Source organism: Meles meles, chromosome 1 (assembly GCF_922984935.1).
Source record: "Meles meles chromosome 1, mMelMel3.1 paternal haplotype, whole genome shotgun sequence".
In the NCBI taxonomy this organism is placed as follows: domain Eukaryota; kingdom Metazoa; phylum Chordata; class Mammalia; order Carnivora; family Mustelidae; genus Meles; species Meles meles.
In genome coordinates, this window is record NC_060066.1 from 138,119,976 (window position 1) to 138,141,864 (window position 21,889).

At 36.9% G+C, this 21,889-nt stretch overlaps 1 protein-coding gene and 1 long non-coding RNA gene across 6 annotated transcripts in view; one reads left to right on the forward strand and one right to left on the reverse strand.

The window, feature by feature from the left end:
* The window catches only part of BTBD8 (BTB domain containing 8), a 107,334-nt gene that overhangs the window by 26,192 nt on the left and 59,253 nt on the right, over positions 1–21,889 (reverse strand). For all 5 annotated transcript variants that reach the window (XM_046000587.1, XM_046000577.1, XM_046000569.1 and 2 more), the window contains 5 exons: positions 21,791–21,880; positions 11,769–11,849; positions 10,424–10,520; positions 3,341–3,429; positions 2,793–2,895 (listed from right to left, as the gene is read on the reverse strand). In XM_046000587.1, the coding sequence (XP_045856543.1) occupies positions 2,793–2,895; positions 3,341–3,429; positions 10,424–10,520; positions 11,769–11,849; positions 21,791–21,880 (460 nt within the window). The remainder of the gene's footprint in view (positions 1–2,792; positions 2,896–3,340; positions 3,430–10,423; positions 10,521–11,768; positions 11,850–21,790; positions 21,881–21,889) is intronic.
* The window catches only part of LOC123938910, a 78,907-nt gene that overhangs the window by 22,563 nt on the left and 34,455 nt on the right, over positions 1–21,889 (forward strand). The gene's annotated exons all lie outside the window — the stretch shown is intronic.

Below are 21,889 nucleotides of genomic sequence, written 5' to 3' on the forward strand. Positions count from 1 at the left end.
GCAATTGCTAATGGGATCAAGGCCCTGAATTCTTTTTCTGCTGCTTCATTACTGGTGTACAGAAATGCAACAGATTTCTGCACATTGATTTTATACCCTGTGACTTTGCTGAATCCATGTATTATTTCTAGCATTTTTTTGGTGGAATCTTTTGGGTTTTCTACATAGAGTATCGCATTGTCTACAAATAGGCAAAGTCTGACTTCTTCCTTGCTGATTTAGATGCCTTTTATTTCTCTTTGTTTTCTGATTGCTGAGGCTAAGACTTCCAGTACTATGGTGAGAGTGGAATCCTTGTCTTGTTCCTGACCATAGAGGAAAAGCTGTTTTTCCCCACTGAGGATAATAATTGTGGGTCTTTCATAATATGGCCTTTATGATGTTGAGGTATATTCCAGTTATCCCTACTTTGCTGAGTGTTTTTATCAAGAACGGATGCTATGTTTTGACATGGAACTTAATGTTAGTACTTTAGAATCTAACTTGTATTTTACTTAGTTAGTTAAATACCATTTCTTCCATCAGTTTGTGAAATGAGGAAGTCAAGGTCCATACTTCTTAAAAAAAAAAAAAAAAAGAATTTACCCACAGTGAGTACCTACCATATTATTTTTAGAATGGCAGCAACTGGTTTTAAGATTTGCTATGTCATTTACTGACATTGTGAACTTGAATAAAGCACTTAGTTCTTTGATTCTCTTTTCTCAAATGTGAAATAGAGATAAGAATACCTGTATTATATAAAATTTTAAAAATTCAAATTATTTTTTGAACTATAAAGATCTAGAAACACCTACTAAACAATAACAATAATTATAACAGTAATAGTAGTAAATGATGTTTGTACCTCTAGTAAACTGAATTACAGCTGGGCCATTTGTTTGCCTTCATGAACAGTGAGTAACTATTCACTGACCAAAGAAACTAATACAAAATATTAAGCAACAAAATGACACAGTTATTCATTACCAGAAATATAGATTTAGATTTATTTTTTGCAGTGGTATCTCACCAGCTGACAGCCTACACTTATTTTCTTGGTTATGTTTAGATGCATCTTCCATGTCATCCAGTCTGATGTATCACTCAGGGTTCAATCAGAGAAAGAGAACCACTTAGAGGTAATTACATATACATGGGAACTTGTTACAAGGATTCTACCGTAGGCAATCATGGGAGTTGGTTAAACAGTCTTTGCATGTGATGATGTAGTTTGAAGACCACAGGGAAGGTGGCTTAGAAGGAAGGACAAATATACAGTATAGGACAGCAAGAACAAGCTGACACCCAAGAGCGCAAACTATAACCCAGTAGGATGAACTCATTTCAGTTCTCACTGCCTCCAACCTGGATGAAATGGGTATCCTCCAGGAGATGCTGGTGCCCTTCATCATGGAGCTAACCATATCCTTTGCATAGGGGTAAGAGCAGCCAAAAAAGGACACAGGGCAAGTGGAGCAGTTGCAGCTCGTCTGCTATTTCATGCCAAATGGGTGAGCCAGTAAACAAGCAACATATATGAGATAAAGTGCTTGCCCCAACAGTCCCACTGTTTAAAAAAAAAAAAAAAAAGGCTGCTGTTTCACTTTATCTTCTAAATCTCACGACAAATTGTCTCGTGTGGCCACTTCAACTGGAAACATTCAAAGAGGGAAATTCTGGGACGCACAGCTTATCCTAGCCAACCTGACAATGTTACAAAACCATTATAGCCTGTCCTTTGTCAGCTTGGCATCCATATACTTACTTCTCTTTAAACAATACTTAATTCCCAAATGGAGATAATAACAAAGTTACGTTTTTGCCCAACATGGTATAACTCTCCTGTATACAATAAACATGCTAACCCTTTCCCAGTAAGAGAATACAAAGTTCCTTTTTTGTCTTTGGGTGATATTGTTTTCCAGACTGATTCATACTCCCCTTTGGTATCCTGTAACTTCAATACAGAGATATAAAATTCACTATTATTAACATGGCTTAGATGGTAGAGATATGAGACAGTGGAAAAAGTATATACAGAGAGTGGTTAATATAAACAAATATTCACATAAAAAAGAGAAATGGGTGTTTATAGTATCACTACTATAGCACTCATTTCTGTAACTGGTAACTTGGTCATAACTGGTATTTATCAAGCCAGCTGTTTGAGGATGACAGTAAACATGGAAAGACCGGTGAAATCATAAGCATGGGCTTACTGACAGACTCGATTTCCTGTGAAGTGAGTTCACTAGTCATAAGCGATGCTGTGTGAAATACCATGATTGTGAAAAAGGCATTCCATAAGTCCACAGATAGTGATTTCAGCTGAAACACTAGGGGGCAAGGAAGGCAAATCTATGTCCAGAGCAAATGTCTACTTCACTGAGAACACAGCACTTTCCCATGATGATGTGGTCCAATGTAATTAAATGGCCACTAAGTTAACAGCTGGTCCTCTTGGGAAATGTTGCCATAGAAAAGTTTCAGCATTTTATTCAAATCCACTTTAGTGAATGGAAATCCATGTTATTGATACCAATGCATAACCTCCATCTGTGGCCCCACTCTCTTGTTCATGAACCAAAATATACTTCCCAGTGGTTCTGCATCTCTGAACCCTAACTAATGAATCTGGTACAGGAGAACAGAATATCAAGGACTGGTTCTGGGTTATCTGGAATTGGTTCTCTCATCCTGCTTTTATAATATAATGCCACATTTATATTTAAAACATTCCCAGTACCTATACAAAATCAAATAAACTTTTTGATGACAAACACAAACAAGGATATTCAGGTTATACTTACTAAAGACTGAATCAACATAGTAAGACAACTTTTCTGAATCTCAGGAGGTACATTTGCAAAACTTCTCTCAGACCAAAACCTTGCAAAATGCTTTACAATCCACCTGTTAAAAAAAAAAAAATCAAAGAATCCCAAGTTAGAGAAATAAGAATATTTCTAATTCTAATACTCAAATAATACTTTTATTTTCAATGATGTAAGTTGTACATATATATGTGATGAGTAATCTCTATAGTTAATTTTGTGAATTCCCTGATGGACTTAATTATCCTCCCTTTTCTGTAAACACATATTTTAAATCCACTCTAAGTTATGTGCATGGATTTTAACATAATCATGGTTTTCGACTGAAATAAAATTGATCCCAAGCATCTTGAGTAATATCTAAGTCAATACTTCTTCTCACAATTGTTACAACTATTTAAGCCTTAAGCTACATACAACGTGCCCAAGAAAATAGGCCAATTCCATAATTTCCCAGAAAATTAGAAGAATGGAAGAACAAAATCCCTACATTAACAGTATCAGCACTACTTCAGATCACTTACTTCATGCAGTCAGCAAAAAGACTGTCCACTCCAACTGTATGAGCAATAATCAAGCACTCTAATACAGACGCCAACCTTCTGGGAACAGGCTAAAATTGATAGAAAACACCAAAAGTATTCTTTTTCAATTTACAGAGGCTAAAAGCATTTGGTTCATAAAGATGATCTGATTTATATACCTAAACTTCAGAATAAATATGTGTAATTCAAAAGTCTGTTCTATTAAATTTGAGTATCACTAACAACCTTTAGTTTTATAGAATAGCATTTGAGCTCTCTCAGCTGTCAGAATACACACAAGTTTAATTCTAATTTAATTTAGCTTCACTTAACTTTTACTTAAATTCAATTTAATTAACATATAATGTATTATTACCCCATCCCCCCACCAACCTCTCCTCCAGCAATCCTTAGTTTCTTTCCTGGAGTTAAGAGTCTCTTATGGTTTGTCTCCCTCTCTGTTTTTGTCTTATTTTTCCTTCCCTTCCCCTGTATTCATCTATTTTGTTTCTTAAATTCCACATGAGTGAAATCATATGGTATTTGTCTTTCCCTGCCTTATTTTGCTTACATTTAGCTTAATTTTTTAAAGTAAAATGATGTAATAATTTCTAGAACATCACATTGCAATGCAACATATGGTCTAATCTGCTTCCTAAAGTATAAATATAACTTTAGTATGTGTGCAATGGGAGGTTCTACACTGACCTCAAACAGAATGAGAGAATTAGATCATAATTATGTAACATAGTTTTAAAAGCTCATATACAGAAATAAGGAATTAAAAGAAATAAAATATAGATATAAATAGTGACAAGTCACTGCTCTTGGTGTTAAGCCTCTGTGCTACATATTGCCCGTATCATTTATTTTCAGGCTTTGGATTATTTCCTAAGACATCTATTGCTGATTAGGGTGAACAGATTCAACTTCTCTTTTTACACATTCATTTGTTGTAATGTGAGGCTTATACACTTAATAAAGATCACTGATCAATGTATGCATATCATCTCTTAATGTGTCCCTCTGAAGATCTGCTCTCAGAGAACAGAAAAAGCTTCTTTAGAATCGCATTCAGCATTTCTAACAAGGTCAGTGATTTACAACTTTCAAAAGTATGAATTGCTATTGAGTTTCTAATATGCTTCTCCTAAAATATCATATTGGTGTTTAGTAAACTGAATGTAAATATTTTGTCTTGCATATTAATAATTTGGTTAGTTCTCTGAGATAACTGGAGGTACTCTAGATTATTCTAAAATCAGAAATGGCTGTCAGTATATAGATTATACAGTGATAATTCTCTCAAGTTAAATACTTTGGTTTTCTGAACGACTTCAGATAATAGTATCAAACTCAGGGAAGAAATTACTGGTATAAATATAAAAACACCCAGTCTAAAAAAACTGTAAAAGTAAAACAAGAGTTAAAAAGTCCAGCCAATCTAATTTTATTTAGGAATAACCAAACTGTGATAATGTGCTGTCCATTAACTGATGTACAACTTAAGAAAAATTTCCATTGAAAATATTAAGATACAAAGTAACCTGGGGTGTGTAGGTGGCTCAGTCCATTAAGTGTCTGCCTTCAGCTCAGGTCATTATCCCAGGGTCCTGGAATCTAGCCTGGTGTCAGCCTCACTGCTCCGTATAGAGCCTGCTTCTCCCTCTGCCTCTGCCCCTCCCCACTGCTGTGCTCTCTCCCTCTCTCTCAAATAAATAAATAAAATTAAAAAACAAAAACGAAGTAACTTGCTGCTTAAAGCAAAGACTAGCAAACTATACTTGTGGGCCAATCAAGCCCACCACTGTTTTTGTGAATAAAACTTTATTTGAACATTGCTATGCTGTTCATTTATATATTATGTATAGTTGTTTTTGCTCCAAAACAGCAGAGCTGAGTAGCTGTGATAGGGACCATACGGCCCACAGAGCCTACAATATTTGCTATCTGGCCTTTTACAGAAAAAGTTCACTGACCACTGGCTTAAGAGGTTAACTTTAGCTCTCTGAGAATTTTACTTATATAAAAATGCTAATTCCCAAGTATTTTGTAACAGGATGATTGACCTCTAGTCATTTTCAAAATCTGCTTGCAGAATTTGGGAAGACATATGTTTAAATTACTACCTAAAATATGTTTTTAAAGAGGAGGCAAGGGGCACCTGGTTGGCTCAGTCAGTTAAGTGTCTGACTCTTGGTTTCCGCTCAAGTCATGATCTTATGGATCATGAGATCGAGCCCCAACTGAGGCTCCGCACTCCATGAGAAGTCTGATGAAGATTCTCTCCCTCTGTGCCTCCCCCCACTTGCACACCAGTGTGTGCTCTCTCTTGCCATTCGTAAAGTAAATAAATAAATATTTAGAAAAAAGAAGAGGTGGCAAAAATTATATAATGTAAAGCTAACTATAATTCTATAAATTAAGTCCAAAAATTTTAATTGTGTAAAAGGTAAAATTGTGAAGTTAATGAAATAACTAAAGCTTGCTAGTAGTTCCAGGGCCAGTTACCCATTACTTTATACCCAAATTTGTATTACTGCAGAGTGTGTTATAATAGACTTACTGTATTTAAGTCATCACCAAGAAACTACATAATTGAGCTCTAGAAGTTAAAAATTATATTTGAATATTCATAAACATATATTGTAAGCAATATGTAAAGCAAAAAGTTTAAAGATCAAATGATAAAATCAAAAATTACTGTCTCAAATGTCTGTTACCACAATACAGATGATATTAAAAGAAGCATAGTAAAGTGAAGTAAGTTTTCAACAAAGTAGACTGACAATCTTTTTAAAATTTCACTTTCTTGGGGCGCCTGGGTGGCTCAGTGGGTTAAAGCCTCTGCCTTTTGCTTAGGTCATGATCTCAGGGCTCTGGGATCGAGCCCCACATCAGGCTGCTCAACGGGGAGCCTGCTTCCCTTCCTCTCTCTCTGCCTGCCTCTCTGCCTACTTGTGATCTCTGTCTGTCAAATAAATAAATAAAATCTTTAAAAATAAATAAATAAATAAATAAAATTTCACTTTCTTGTTTTAATCTCAACAAATATGCCTTTTGTGTTTTAAAAACTAAGTAAATTACTGTTACTTGCTAAGAGTTCACCTTGCCCTGGTGGTCTCCTGCAGACACACCCTCTTCAACTAGGCCTTCCTCCAAGTCTCCTCTTATAGCAGACCTGCACAAACTTGCTACTATACCACCCCTGCCCCCGATTTCTCCTGTGGTCCTATCCCCTTCAATACACCCTTGAATGTTGTCCATCCAAAGTGATCCAGTAAGCCTAGCAGTCTGCAAGGGGCAGATCTGCCCCTAAAAAGAGCCGTACTCCAAAGTGATTCCAGCCCTGGGGAGAAGGAAAAATCACTGCACACAACAGTCCAAATGTGGCTCCAGCAGTGGACTGGGTACAGACACCATGTCTGATTGCAGGACCTGCCCAAAAGCGAAAGCTTCTCAGGGCACAGGGAAAGCACCCTGCAGTTTGGTGGTACTGCATCTCTGACATATACATGGTCTGACTTAATTCAAGCCCAAGGCAGCCCCAAAGTGGCCCACTAAAAACACAGGGACCATCCCCTGCCCACAACAGGCAGAGAGCCACTTCAGACAACTGTACTGAAGGCAAGAGTGGCTCAGCCACATCAGCCGGGCACATGCAACACACATAGGAGACAACCCTGAAGCACCAGGTTCTAGTGAACAGGGGACACTGCACTGTCAGACACTAGACCTCTTTTTCATAAGCCTACTATTTTCAAGGGAGGAGATAGAGCTGACTTAGACATAAAAATATATTCAGAGAATTAGACAAAATGAGGACACAGAGGAATATGTCCCAAATGAAAGAACAAAACAAAATCACAGCAAATGAGCTAAGCAAAATGGAGATAAGTAATATGCCTGAAAGAGAATTTAAAGTAATGGCCATAAAGACACTTGCTGGATTTGAAAAAGAATGGAGGACCTCACTGAGACCCTCGACAAAGAGAAAAAACAAAACAAAACAAAAAATCGGAGATGAAGAACTAAATAACTGAAACTAAAAATATAGTAGATGGAATAAATACTAGAGGAAGCAGAAGAACAAATCAATGACCTGGAAGGCAGAATAATGGAAAGCCTATAATAACCTATACATACTCATAAACATATTAAAAACTAGAGGCAATGGTCCAAAGGATATCCCTAGAAGAGATTATTTTTTAAATGTTATATGTAATTGGTTTATTGAGGAATCTCAGCTCAGAGATACTAAGATAAAACTTTTTTCCCAAGTAGTGCTGGCAACTATGCTGTGTCAAATTCCCTTTTTTCCCCCATCTCTTAATGATATTATGGACAAATTCTAGTATTTTCTGGTTATTTTTGGTACTGTAATTCAGCACTGTACTGTTTAAACACCTATCTTATATTTTACCTTACATCTTTCTCTCCCCCATCACTTACTACATTCACAGGTGGGGAGATCTGGAATAGGGAATAGAGAGAATGGTCTGTTCTCCTGATCCTCCATTTTCTGGGTCTAACTCTTGTGGAAGAGGGCTACGGATGGCCATATAACTAACCAGACACAACACTGCAGTAGGTTGATGTCACTGAGTTTGCTCTAATTAAGATGTTAGTGGACTTTGCTGATGACTCTTTTAGGAGTAGACTTCACCCTAGCTTCTCAGTGGATAAAGATTCTTCTAGTGTTCATGATGCACAGTGTTTCCCTAGATGGGATACAGCATCATTTGACCCTGTACCAGCATCCTGTAATCTTCACAGAACCACAAAGGTCCTCTTCCTTCCCTACCTACCATGTTAACTGGGGTGTAGAGCAGATGCCCCACACTCTCTTCTATATATGACAATAGGACTTGTCCCTAATAACCAAGCTAGTACTGGCTTCTCCCTTTAGAAATCCCCACATTTGAGTATACTCTCACTGGTTTCTCAGGCATATTCCAGACTCTCCAAGAAATCTCTTACCATTTTATTTTTTTTTTCCTAAACTTTTTTAAAAAAGATTTTATTTATTCATTTGACAGAGAGAGAGAAAGATAGAAGGAGGCAGAGGGAGAGGGAGAAACAGACTCCCCACTGAGCAGAGAGCCCGATATAGGGCTTGATCTTAGGACCCTGGGATCACGACCTGAGCTGAAGGCAGATGCTTAACTGACTGAGTCACCCAGGTGCCCCATTTTCTTTTATTCTTAAATGGAAACTCCAGAGTGGGTTATTTTATACATGTGGTATATGTCCATCTGAGGGTATCACTGCAGATACCCTCTATCTTTAATCTTTATTCAGGATATGTTTGTATCTCCCTCCTAACTTTAATTTGGCTGGGAAGATGGGGGGAAGCAGATGAATGAGAAGGAAAATCTTTCATCAAAATCCTTAATCCTTCACCTTCTACAAAGTTGAGGACATCAGGGACCACCCTTCCTCTTCTAGTTCCCTTACTTCTAACAATGGAGTGAATGATTAAAGGTAGCTGAGGAGTTTATAACTGTTTCTCTGTAAACTCTGAGTGGGTGGTAGTGGAGGTGGTGCTATATGCAACTATTCATGGGGTGGTTCCTTAGCTACAACTTATCCAGAGGTAGGCAAAGTCCTACCTAACACAAAAATCTAAATTTAAATGTCATTCAAATTATTAAAATTACCTAATTACAATTCATACAATGCATACTGTGGTCTCAAGTACCCAGTAAGAAGGAAATGTTGAGGGGCACCTGGGTGGCTCAGTCATTAAGCATCTCCTTTCAGCTCAGGTCATGAAACCAGGGTCCTGGGATTGAGCCCTGCATCAGGCTCTCTGCTCTGCAGGAATCCTACTTCTCCTTCTTCTACTCCTCTTGCTTGTGTTCCCTTTCTTACTGTGTCTCTCTCTTTCATATAAATAAATAAAATCTTAAAAAATTTAAAAAAATAAGGAAATGTTAATGTGAAACAATTCTCTTAAGATCTGTTTTTCTGGGGGCGCCTGGGTGGCTCAGTGGGTTAAACCTCTGCTTTTGGCTCAGGTCATGATCTCAGGGTCCTGGGATCGACCCCCGCATCGGGCTCTCTGCTCAGCAGGGAGCCTGCTTCCCCCTCTCTCTCTGCCTGCCTCTCTGCCTACTTATGATCTCTGTCTGTCAAATAAATAAATAAATAATCTTAAAAAAAAAAAAAAAGATTTGTTTTTTCTGTTGATTATAAAAGTAATACATGGGGGCGCCTGGGTGGCTCCAGTCAGTTAAGCGTCTGCTTCCAGCTCAGGTCATGATCCCAGGGTCCTAGGATCAAGGCCACATCAGGCTCTTTGCCCAGTGGGGAGCTTACTTCTCCCTCTCCCTCTGTCCCTCCCCCGCTGCTCATGCTCTGTCTCTCTCTCTTCCCCTCTCAAATAAATAAAATATTTTTAAAAAGTAATATATGACCATTGTAGAAAATTTAGAAAATGTAGAAGAGCATAAATTAGAAAATAAAAAATAACCTATCAGTCACAGAGTAAATTAAAACAATGGAGAACCTAAGAATAATGTACAAAATGGCATCTATACAAATGCATAGTATGAGATCCTTCTTTAGACAATAAATTTATGTTTGCATAAACTAAACTTAAAAGTTAGTATTCATATTCCACCTGGGGAGACTGAGAGAAACATATTCCACCCCACGTACATGCTATAAAGAGAAGTCAGAGGAAGGAATAGTGTACTTTCAGGGAGAAGAATCAATGAAACACTTGTGATAAATGTGTTTGATAAATGGAGAAGGTAACTTTGGTCCCTGACTGTCTTCTCTTAATTCCAAACCCTGACTGCGTGCCAGGTGTATATTCTACCTTTAAATTATAAAGGATGCTCCTATGTCATCTTGATAAACCCATGTGAATTTTATTTTAGCTAAATAATCTGAATTAATTTCTGGTTTTTGGCAAACATACCATACAAGCTGTTTCTCAACAAGAGTTCCCATAAGTTAAACGGACTTAATATTTTAAGACTGAAAGCACTATTCACTACCAGAGTTAAAAAGCTACTAGGTAATAATGGGTGACTTTAAGCATTGGGTAAAAGATTTCTGAGACTCAATAATTACCTTTTGAAAGAAATTACAGTAATCTCTTCTTAAAATATAGATTGCTACTTCTTTTAGTCCTTCTAGTCCATACATATCAGCCATATTGAGTATCTGACTAAAATAAAAATAGATATACTGTTAATTCTCCAATTTAAAAACCAAGAAATAACACACAATAATTTCCTGATAATATATAGTCTGTTTAGAAAAAAGAATAATCTGAATTATTTTAACTCTAACTTCCTTTGCTATATAATAAATATCCTTTATGGGTAATAAAAAGGACACAGGTCAAAAGTTGAAAGCACTGTCACACGACTTGGTTAGTGGAGAATAACAAGAAGTAAATTTGGAGATGTTCAATCAAAATCTCTTCATATTTTCAGTGACATATATATCAAAGTTCAAGAAGCTGCTTCAAAGGCTGTAAAAGTTACAAATATCTTTGCAACAAATTTGTATAATAAAAACTTACTTGGGAGAAGGGTAATTAATTGATGCTTATCATAATGAAAATCCTTACCAGTGACCCTGAGATTAGAAACAGTATCCAATGACTCATAGTTTCCACTGCTTCTCTCATTTGGCAAGTTTATTTCCCAGCATTACACTTACTTTAGGTATTTAGGAAACTGACAAGCCTTGAGAGCATGATAAAATTTCATATAAAGCATGATAAAATTTTTTCCAGGGGGGGAAAACTTCAGTATTTAATCCCTGTGACTCATGACACCTTCCCTTCAAAATCATATTTATTCAGTTTGTAATTAAAGGAACCAATGAAAATTTAAATTAAAGGAGCAGCTTTCATTTGTTTGATATTAGAACGGCAATAAAAGAAGAGGACATCAAAAAAATTAGAAGAGCAAGGTATATTTCACTTTCCAGAATGATTTTAGCAACTTAGATGGCATTTCACTGAAGAACACCATAACCATTGTTGGTCTTTAGGGTACCTATATTCTTAAAGTAATTTTAAGGTTTTTCTTTTTCCTTTTCTTTTGTTGCTTAACAGAGTAATCCTAAAATTTAAAAATAAAGTAGTAAGATAAATGTTCAAAATCTGATAAAGATTCAATTTAACTTTATAAAAACCTGTTTTTATTTTCCAAAACAAATACAAGCATTTTTTAACAAAATAAGAGTCAAATACTTTTCTTAGTCTTCTAACTGAATTGCTAGGTCATCTTTTCTTCTAAATAAGGTGATCTACTGTTTTTAGATATTCCCAACACACAAGATATGGCAAAATAATAAAAGTGAAGCTTTTACTTCACTGATACTTTATAACATAGCTCAACAAAGCAGAAACCACAAAGTATTAATACTTTTATATTTAAAATCACTAAAAAGTAATACATACCCAACATTAGCTTTGTCTGGAAAGTCCAAAGTTCCTCCATATATAAAATGCATCATAACAGTCATTTCTACGTGGTTTATACTGAAAAATAAAAGAAAACCTAATTCAAATCCAGAAATAATTAACGTTTAACTGATATCAATGATACATTCTATTTTCTCATAAACTTTTAGCCAAGATAAAGTGTTTTTTTTTGTCAACAATATTTTATTTTTTTTATAAACATATAATGAATTTTTATCCCCAGGGGTACAGGTCTGTGAATCGCCAGGTTTACACAGCACTCACGATAGCACATACCCTCCCCAATGTCCATAACCCTCTTCCCCTCTCCCAACCCCACCTCCCCCCAGCAACCCCCAGTTTGTTTTGTGAGATTAAGAGTCACTTATGGTTTGTCTCCCTCCCCATCCCATCTTGTTTCATTTATTCTTCTCCTATCCACCTAACCCCCCATGTTGCATCTCCATGTCCTCATATCAGGGAGAGCATATGATAGTTGTCTTTCTCCCATTGACTTATTTCACTAAGCATGATACCCTCTAGTTCCATCCACGTTGTCATGCCAAGATAAAGTTTTAATCTCACTTTTATCTGAAGAATATATTCTTCAAATAATATCCATGCAGTTATTCCATTAATCTAAAATTAAGTATAAATGCAGCTATAGATTTTTATATGTTACACAATGTTATTAGTATATTATTACATCAGTGGTACCTGTTGAGCATCTTCTGTAATGAACTTTTATTTATTTTTTATTTATTTATTTGACAGAGAAAGCGAGAGAACACAAGCAGGGAGAACAGCAGAGGGAGAGGGAGAGCAGGCTCCCTACTGAGCAGGGAGCCCAGAAAGAGTCTCAATCCCAAGACTGTGGGATCATGACCCAAGCCGAAGGCAGAGACTTAACCAACTGAGCCACCCAGGCGCTCCTGTAACAAATTTTTAGAGTTAGAAGACATCTGAGAAGTCACAATGCAATCTTTCGCTCATTAGGAAATCCTCTTCCCAGCATCACTGGCAAATAGCCTCTGGTCTTCTTAAAGCCCTAGATAAACAACTCTATCCACTAGAAAGATTCTTGTTATGCTGTACAGATTTCTGAATTTGTAATACCTATCCAGCTGCTCTAGTTTGACCAACATCTCTGTTACACAGATGAAAAGCAAAGACATGACTTAAGAAGTAGCCTGGAGTGATAATTTTTATGTCCTACTGACCACTGGATCTCAAACTGAATTCATGGCCTCCTTCCTCTTTCCCACCTCCCTCAGTACCCCAGATTCAGTCTCCTTTCTGCTATTCCCATTTTGTTCATAGTACTGTTATAGGGCTTCTTGCATCTTGTCTTACCCTCTGCCTCTGTGCCAAGGGGACTGAATTATCTGGTTCATGGGCAACAATCACTGGTCATTGGTCAGGAGGAACTCAAGATGAGAGGTAACTGGATTTCCTTTTTCCTTCTTCTCTGCTGAACAAGTGTGAAGAAGTGATTGGGAAGAAGTGCATCTACTACAAATGTCAGACTTACTTTCAGGTGGGTTGTCATAGAAGCGACACAGTAAGCAAGTAAACTTTGGTTCTTGCATTAACACACATTTTACTGCTTTAACAGTTTTTATCAGTAATAAAGGAAATTTAGAGACCTGAGTGTCTCAGCTAAGTATTGACCCTTGATTTTGGCTTAGGTCATGATCTCAGAGTCATGAGATGGAGCCCTCATAGTACTCTATGCTCAGTGGGAAGTCTGCTTGAGATTCTTTCCCGCTCTCTCTCCCTCTGCCCCGCCCCTGGTTGCACACACATTTTCTCTAAATTAAATAAATAAAATCTTTAAAAAATAATAAGGGAAATGTTTTCTTACTTCATCTGCTAGTTCTCTAATATTATTTTGAACAGGAATAAAGTATATTATTTGCCCACCTCAACTCTAATACCATCTACATTATAAACTATAAACCTAGAATCTGAGATTCTTCTTAATTCCCTCCCTCATTATATCCCATCACTTATACTTTCAAAAATTCTTCAAATCAGCCTCTTCTATTTCTCTTCTAACTACTCTGGGTTAGCCTCTTATTTTCTCTCATCTATACTATGATTATACCTTCTCTCTCATGGGGGTTTCCTACCTGAAATAATCCTTTCATATCCCATTTCCCATACTCGTATTAGAGTGAAAACCCTTCCACAATTCTCCACAGCCCATAGAAAAAAAGTCCAAATTCCCTAGCTTGGTATATAGTGTTCTTTTATCATCTGACCTCCAGTTCTCCCTCTTTAGCAACTGTTCCAAGATAAATGAACTACTCATTTCCTATGCCTGAACTACTTATAATTCCTTATACATTTATGCCTTAGTACAACTGTTTACTGTTTAAAATGCTGTCCCTCTCTACTTATTTCATTTTTCAGACACTAGACATGTGGCTCTTTATCTCTGAATGTTTCTTTAATGTCCCCAAAGCCAAAAAAAAAAAAAAAAAATCGCTAAATGGCAAACAGTAATAACTAACATTCATTGGGCACTTATGAGCCAGTTACTGAGCTAATAAGTATTTTGAATGCCATTTGCTCATTTAATCATCATAACTCAACAACATATATTATTATCATTTATTATAAATGAAAAACTGAAATTAAGTAACTTGCCCATAGCCAAATGGCTAGTGATACACTATACTTTAAGTCCAGGCCGACTGACTCTAAAGTGTAGACTCTAAAGCAGTACACTACACTATACGTTTCCATTATCACATTTATCAAACTGATTTGTAATATTTTTGTTTACACATTTGTTTCTCCTTCTAGACTGAGTTCTGTTGGGGCAGACTGTGTCTTAGATTTATCCTTGCATTTCTTTTTTTTTTTTTTTAAAGATTTTATTTATTTATTTGACAGAGAGAAATCACAAGTAGACAGAGAGGCAGGCAGAGAGAGAGAGAGGGAAGCAGGCTCGCTGCTGAGCAGAGAGCCCGATGCGGGACTCGATCCCAGGACCCTGAGATCATGACCTGAGCCGAAGGCAGCGGCTTAACCCACTGAGCCACCCAGGCGCCCCTATCCTTGCATTTCTAGTAGCAGCTGAATGTCAGCATTCATTCAATATGAGAATGAGAAGAATTTTCTTCACTCACACAATATAGGAGCTCTGCAGTGGAATCAGTGGGAACAGTGCTGATAAGATTCCTACAGTTTTTTAAGCATAGTATCTAATATCTGCTAAAGGAAAGAAAGAAGGCAGGCAAGAAGAAAAGAAATGAAGTCCAACAGGGTAGGACTCAGAAAAGTGTCTGACTCTTGTCTTTATATAACATATGCTCAGTAAATGTTTGAAGAATGTTTAATGAATGGCTTATTAAGGCACTTATGGCATCTTCCTAACCCTTCAGAGGAATACTGAGTTAGAACTATACAAGTAGTTTTCAATTAATTTTATACAGATTTACTGTCTTCTACAATGGCTAAGTACTGGTTTCTGCTGATTAAGAAACTCCACATCTTTAAAAAAAAAAAAAGAAAAAAAAAGAAACTCCACATCTTTAATACTTAGGAAAAAAGTTAAATCTCTACATATTCTCATTTTTATGTTATCGATATGAGAAGATTTGATCTCAGAATAATTATGCCACATTAACTGTAGTCTGTTAATCTAGAACACTAGCATAATTACTAGAATGTATACTATTCCATGCACTTTCCCTCAAAATTTCAAGGGCCATTCTTATTGTTAGTGAGAACTGGTCATTTATGTTTAAATAACAGTTTCTTTCAAGACTTGACATATTTAAGTAAAAGATAACAATGACTAAATAAAAACAAAAGTAGCTTTGTTAAAATAAATTGCAAAATCTAGACATTTGAGCTTATATATCAATATATATGATAGTTATAAAAATGACAAGAAACCATTTTCCTGCAGCTTTACAGATGTTTTATTAAACTGCATTCTCATTACACTGTTGTAAGTCATTTGCATTTTTACTAAAAGTATTTATAATGACATAATCAACTGGCCCAGAAAAACAACAAATCACTTCAAAAGCCCACAGTTTAAATGGAAAGACTGAAAGCACTATCACCATTTAAATGTTTACTGTTTAAAATGCTATCCCTCTCAGAATAAAAGCTTTTAGGATATAAAAACATTGCATAGACTCAAGGAGAACAATCTATTAGAGCTCTAAGACCAGAGAATAAACATGTACCCCATCTGCTAAAATCTCTGTGCTTCATGTGTGCTTCCTAAAGTTTAAGGATTCTTTGTGTGTGGGCTAAAGTAATATAAGAACTCACTCATAAGTTAGTTCATTCACATTCAATATTTATTGAATGACAGGCTCTATTCTAGACCTTGAGGCTATAAGCAGCTTACATTTTAGAGGGAGGACATGGAGAGTAAAAATATAAACAAAGATATAAAGAAGACAATTTTAATAGTGAAAAGTGCCATGAAAATAACACAATAGGATAACATAGAATGGTGTAACTGGAGATTTGGGCTATAGTTAACTTTTGGTGGGACAGTATGGAAAAAAACCGAGGGGCCAGATCATATAGGATCTTACAGGTTATGCTAAAGATTTGGGTTTGATTTCAACTGTAATGAGGAGGCACTGAACAATTTTGGTCAGAAGAGAAATATATCTAGTTTATATTTCAAAAGATCATCCTGAAAATTCAGTGCAATCCCAGGAATCTCCAAGGGAGTTGAGAAAATCCAAATTTATGCTCCAAAGCCCCAAGCCACCACTGAAAGACTTCTATTTACATAAAATGTGAATATGTGGAGTTAGTTATGTTGGCTGTTGTTCCATTTCCAGTGTAGGATGTGGAAAATTTCCCCCTCTTCCACCAAAACTGGAGAACTTCCTTTCACCTTCCAAAACCACAGCATAGGTAGAACTAGGATTAGGGAGGGACTCTGCTATTCCTACTTCAATTTATTGAAGGCTGTTCCTCTTGAAAAATATCATGTGCATTATGTCTATGAGTTGCCAATTCATTAAAAACACTATGATTCTTTTCTGTAAGGAAAGACAGGATTTCATTCTAATCTACTGCAAAAAAACATCCTGCATACATTGCAATACAACAACGGCACAGTTCCAAAAAGGGCTGCCGATCAAGCAAAGCAGGCATTGCTGTCCTGGTATTGGTAATGGCCCTTACTTGAACCCTTTTCTCCCTAGAAAATGAGAATAATCTAATCTAGGGAAAAAAAAAAGACAAATATTAGTAAACATTATATGCTACATACCAAGTACTCTCTTGTTTAATCCTTTCAATAACCTTAGGAAACTCAGGTATGGCAAGCAATGTCCCTAAACTCATGTAACAAGTTAGGACTGATGCTGGACTGTCTATAATGACACCAAAGTCCATGATCTTTCTACTATACTACATTACCCATGGAAACATCTACCCAAGTTTACAATATAAGCTGATGTGAAGTAAGAACTGTTTTGTAGGTTACTCTGGTATAATATAAAAATTCCTGGGGCACCTGGGTGGCTCAGTGGGTTAAGCTGCTGCTTTCAGCTCAGGTCATGATTTCAGGGTCCTGGGATCGAGTCCCGCATCGGGATCTCTCTGCTCAGCAGGGAGCCTGCTTCCCTCTCTCTCTCTGCCTACTTGTGATCTCTGCCTGTCAAATAAATAAATAAAATCTTAAAAAAAAAAAAAATATATATATATAATGTCCTAAAAGTTGTGATTTTTTATTTTTTTTCAAGCTTTATTTATTTTGGAGAGACAGAGACTGTGCATGTGTGTGTTTGTGTGTGTGCAGGAGTTGGGGGAGGGGCAGAAAGAGAGGAAGAAAAAGAATCCTTCAAGCAGACTCCCCACTGAGTAAGAAGCCTGATGAGGGGCTCGATCTCACACCCACTGAGATCATGACTTGTGCCAAAACCAAGAGCCAACTGCTCAACTGAAACAAGTTTGGCTACTTATATTTGGCTTTCCCTTGAGCAAGCTACCAAAGTTGGTCAGTGGTAGTCAAGCCAGATTATAAGAGGAGATATTTATCCATCATATCCATCACTATCAAGGATGGAAAGTTACATGTAAGGGAGTGGAGACCACTAGTTGATGGTACTATTTTTTCTTGTCTATGGATCTCTTAAATACGCTTCACCTTCAAAAGGCTGTGGGTTTTGAATGTTTAATCGGATCACTCATGAGGGCTGATTAGGGACTGCTTTTATTCCTATAGCTTAACTCCATGGTCATCTTAAACAATATAAAAGCGGAGCAGCTAAGGTTGAAGGAGTGCCCCTTCACATAGACATTTCCCCTGAGATCCCAATCTCACGCCACATGTGCCCTAACATACCTGCCAAGAACTTTAGGGTCCTTTGGGTTAAGGTTTGAAAATCAGTGATTTAAACAGTGGAGTAGAAGAGTAGTCTGCACTAACTCAAGAGTTCCCAGGCCAGTGGGAAAGTTCTAAATTCTCCAGTGACTGTGGTGGAATGGACACTGAATTAAGTATCAAAAACCATGTGATTTATATTCAGCATGGGCATGTATTTAGCAGGTGATTCCAGGAAGATATTTAACTTAACTGATCTTGTTTTTATTCATCTGCAATATATGAATACACCTGCTCTCTGAAAGACTGATTCTAAAAATTAAAAGGCATAGTAAATGTGGAAGAAGCCCAGAAAATACATGGTGTTACTGTAAGGTATTATTACTGCTGAGGGCAGAATCTATCTGGAGAAAGGAAGAAAGAGTTACATAACAGGCATCAGATAGTAGAAGCTGTCACTAAACCTATAAGGGACTAAGATTTCTTCCAGGAAAAAAATCAGACATGTGCTTTCTCTAAATTACTTTCCCTTGCTGCAGAATTAAGATCCTATAATCATATTCTTCTTTTGACTTTCATCTCACTACACAGAATCATGTGATCTTTTAACAAATGTCCAAAGTTGCATTTTTGAGTCAAATTAGTGTTATCTCTCTATTTAAATTTCTACTGAATTCAGTTCTAATGAGAGTGGATTGACAGTTCTTTAAAATAATGTCTAAAAAATCTGAAACACAGTTCCTGGACAAGTTTCCAAAATTATACCAGTGTAGACTCTGGCCTCTAGTAGTACTATTCTCCTTTCTATATTCAGTGGATATTTTAAATTCATCATAAAAAAAGAGATCTTATCAGTAGGATATATACATTTCAGATTGTTTTTCAATAGTGATGATAAAATTTCACTGCTCCATCTATACATTCCTTTTACCCACAGGATAATAAACTCTTTAGGTTGGCATATAAAATCTTCCATAATCAGAAACCACCTGGTTGCCAAAGACAGCGGGTAGGAGGGTGGGCAAAAGGTAAAGGTGTTCAAGAGGTATAAATTTCTAGTTATAAGACAAATAAATCCTAGGGATATAATTTATAGCATGGTAACTATAGTTAACAATACTGTATTATGTATATGAAAGTTGCTAAGAGAGTACATTTTAAAAATTCTCATATGAAAAATATGTGTTGTAATATATACATAAATCAAATCATTACGTTGTATACCTGAAACGAATACAATGTTAAATATCAATTACTTCTCAATTAAAATTTGTTTAAATAAGTTTAAAAAAAGGAGCAGCCCAGATGGAAAAAGAGGGAAACAGGGTTACTTAGATGTAAATATTATTTTTTTTAACATCACCAAAGCAATTCATGTAATGTTTTAATACTGTAGTAGCAAGGGACAGAAAAACAGAAGAAAAAACAAACCTGCCATATGTGTGTGGAGGAATTAGTTAGAGAGGAAGTTCCTTTTAGTAGCAATATCAAGTAAATTAGTTAGAGAGGAAGTTTACGTCATCCGTTATTGTCTCTTTATTTCACTACTCTTTTTTTTTCCTTTAAAAAACACACTGTAATAAGGGCATCCACATAATTCCATGGAAACATAATTGAAATCACTAATGGTGGCAGCTGGTGAAACTACATCCAAAAGACCGGTTGCATAATACGTTTAGATATGCGTACTGAAACTGTAGTAGTATAATTAAAACATAATCTTCAAAGGGCCCTAGTATGAAGAAAATGGGGTTGGGTCCTTTTGCATGTGTTTGATTTCTACTAAATGAATAAAATATGAAAAAAGGACAAAATAAAAACATTATATATTCTTATAAATAATATTTCAAGATTCCATCTTTTATAGAGTGAGAAATTACAAAATGATAAGCATTTGGATTATCTGTTCTGCAACCAAGAATCAAGATCATAAGCCAGGGTAACAAATAAATATTAGGACTTTATCAATACTTTCCATGCATCCATTGTCATGGAATTGCCACTATCACTATTCTACACCCAAACCTCTGGCTAAGATGCAGGGCTGAGAGGTTCCCTCAGAACTCCCAGGCAATTTTCCTACTGAGAAAGCCCTCCCCCATACTACAGAATCTCACAGGGATCATCTGTGACCAAAAAAGGTTCCTTCTTACCATTTAAGGTACTAGTTCATCTTTCATAACTATCTTGGCAGTTTATATAAACTGCCACCATTGTGCAGATTCACCATTGCCTCATGGTAGGTCAATGAAATCCACACCTATCCAAGTTACTTTAAAAAAAAGAAAAGAAAAGAAACTACCTTTTGTAGACTGAATATTTACAGCCCCACCCACTCAAATTGATATACTGAGGCCTAACTCTCCAACGTGGCTATATTTAGAAATGTGGCTTATAAGGAATTAAGGTTGACTGAGGTAACAGGGTGGGGCCCTGCCCTAATGTACTAAAATTAGTGTTCTTGGGGCACTTAGGTGCCTGCCGGTGAAGTGTCTGCCTTCGGCTCAGATAATGATCCCACGATCCTGGGATGGAGGCCTACATCAGGCTCCCTGTTCAGCAGAGAGCCTGCTTTTCCCTCTCCCTCTGCCTGCCGCCCTGCCTGCTTGTGCAGTCAAATAAATAAATAAATAAAGTATTAAAAAAAAAATTAGGGTGGGCGCCTGGGTGGCTCAGTGGGTTAAGCCGCTGCCTTCGGCTCAGGTCATGATCTCAGGGTCCTGGGATCGAGTCCCGCATCGGGATCTCTGCTCGGCGGGGAGCCTGCTTCCCTCTCTCTCTCTCTCTGCCTGCCTCTCTGCCTTGTGATTTCTCTCTGTCAAAAAATAAATAAAATCTTAAAAAAAAAAAAAAAAAAAATTAGGGGCACCTGGGTGGCTCAGTTGTTAAGCATCTGCTTTCGGCTCAGGTCATGATCCCAGGGTCCTTGGATGGAGCCCCACATTGGGCTCCCTGCTCAGCGGGAAGCCTGCTTCTCCCTCTCCCATTCCCACTCATGTTCCCTCTCTTGCGGTCTGTCAAATAAATAAATAAACTCTTTTTTAAAAATTAAAAATAAAAATTATGGTCCTTATATAAGATACACCAGAGAGCTCTCTCTCCCTCTTGCTTCTTTTCATCTCCCCATGCCCCCATGCACTAAGGAAAGGCCATTCATTAAGCTCATACAAAGAACCAGCTGTCTTGGGGCGCCTGGGTGGCTCAGTGGTTAAAGCCTCTGCCTTCAGCTCAGGTCATGATCCCAGGGTCCTGGGATCGAGCCCCACATCGGGCTCTCTGCTCAGCAGGGAGTCTGCTTCCTCCTCTCTCTCTGCCTGCCTCTCTGCCTGCTTGTGATCTCTGTCTGTCAAATAAATAAAAAAAAAAAAAAAAAAAAAAAAAAGAACCAGTTGTCTGCAACCCTAGTAAGAGCTCTCACAAGACACAAACCTTGCTGGCACTCTGATCTTGCCAAACTGTGAGAAAATAAATTTCTGTTATTTAAGCCACCCAGTAGTGGTATTTTGTTATAACAGTCTGAGAAGACTAACACATTATCTCTATTACTAAATGCTTCATACTAACTCTCATTTTCAGAAGATGTACCTTGATGAATTCCACATGAGAAACATTTCACTGAACACATGGGGAAATCAGATTCATAAAATGTGCTTTGTATGAAGTATTATTTGTAGGCAAGTTGCCTTGTAAGAATTATGCTTACCCTTGAAGAGTTATGTACTCTTGGGAGCTTTCAGCCCAACAGCCACTCAGCATTGCAGCAAAATAACTAGATCTGGCACTTAAAATGGCTCTAAAGGGA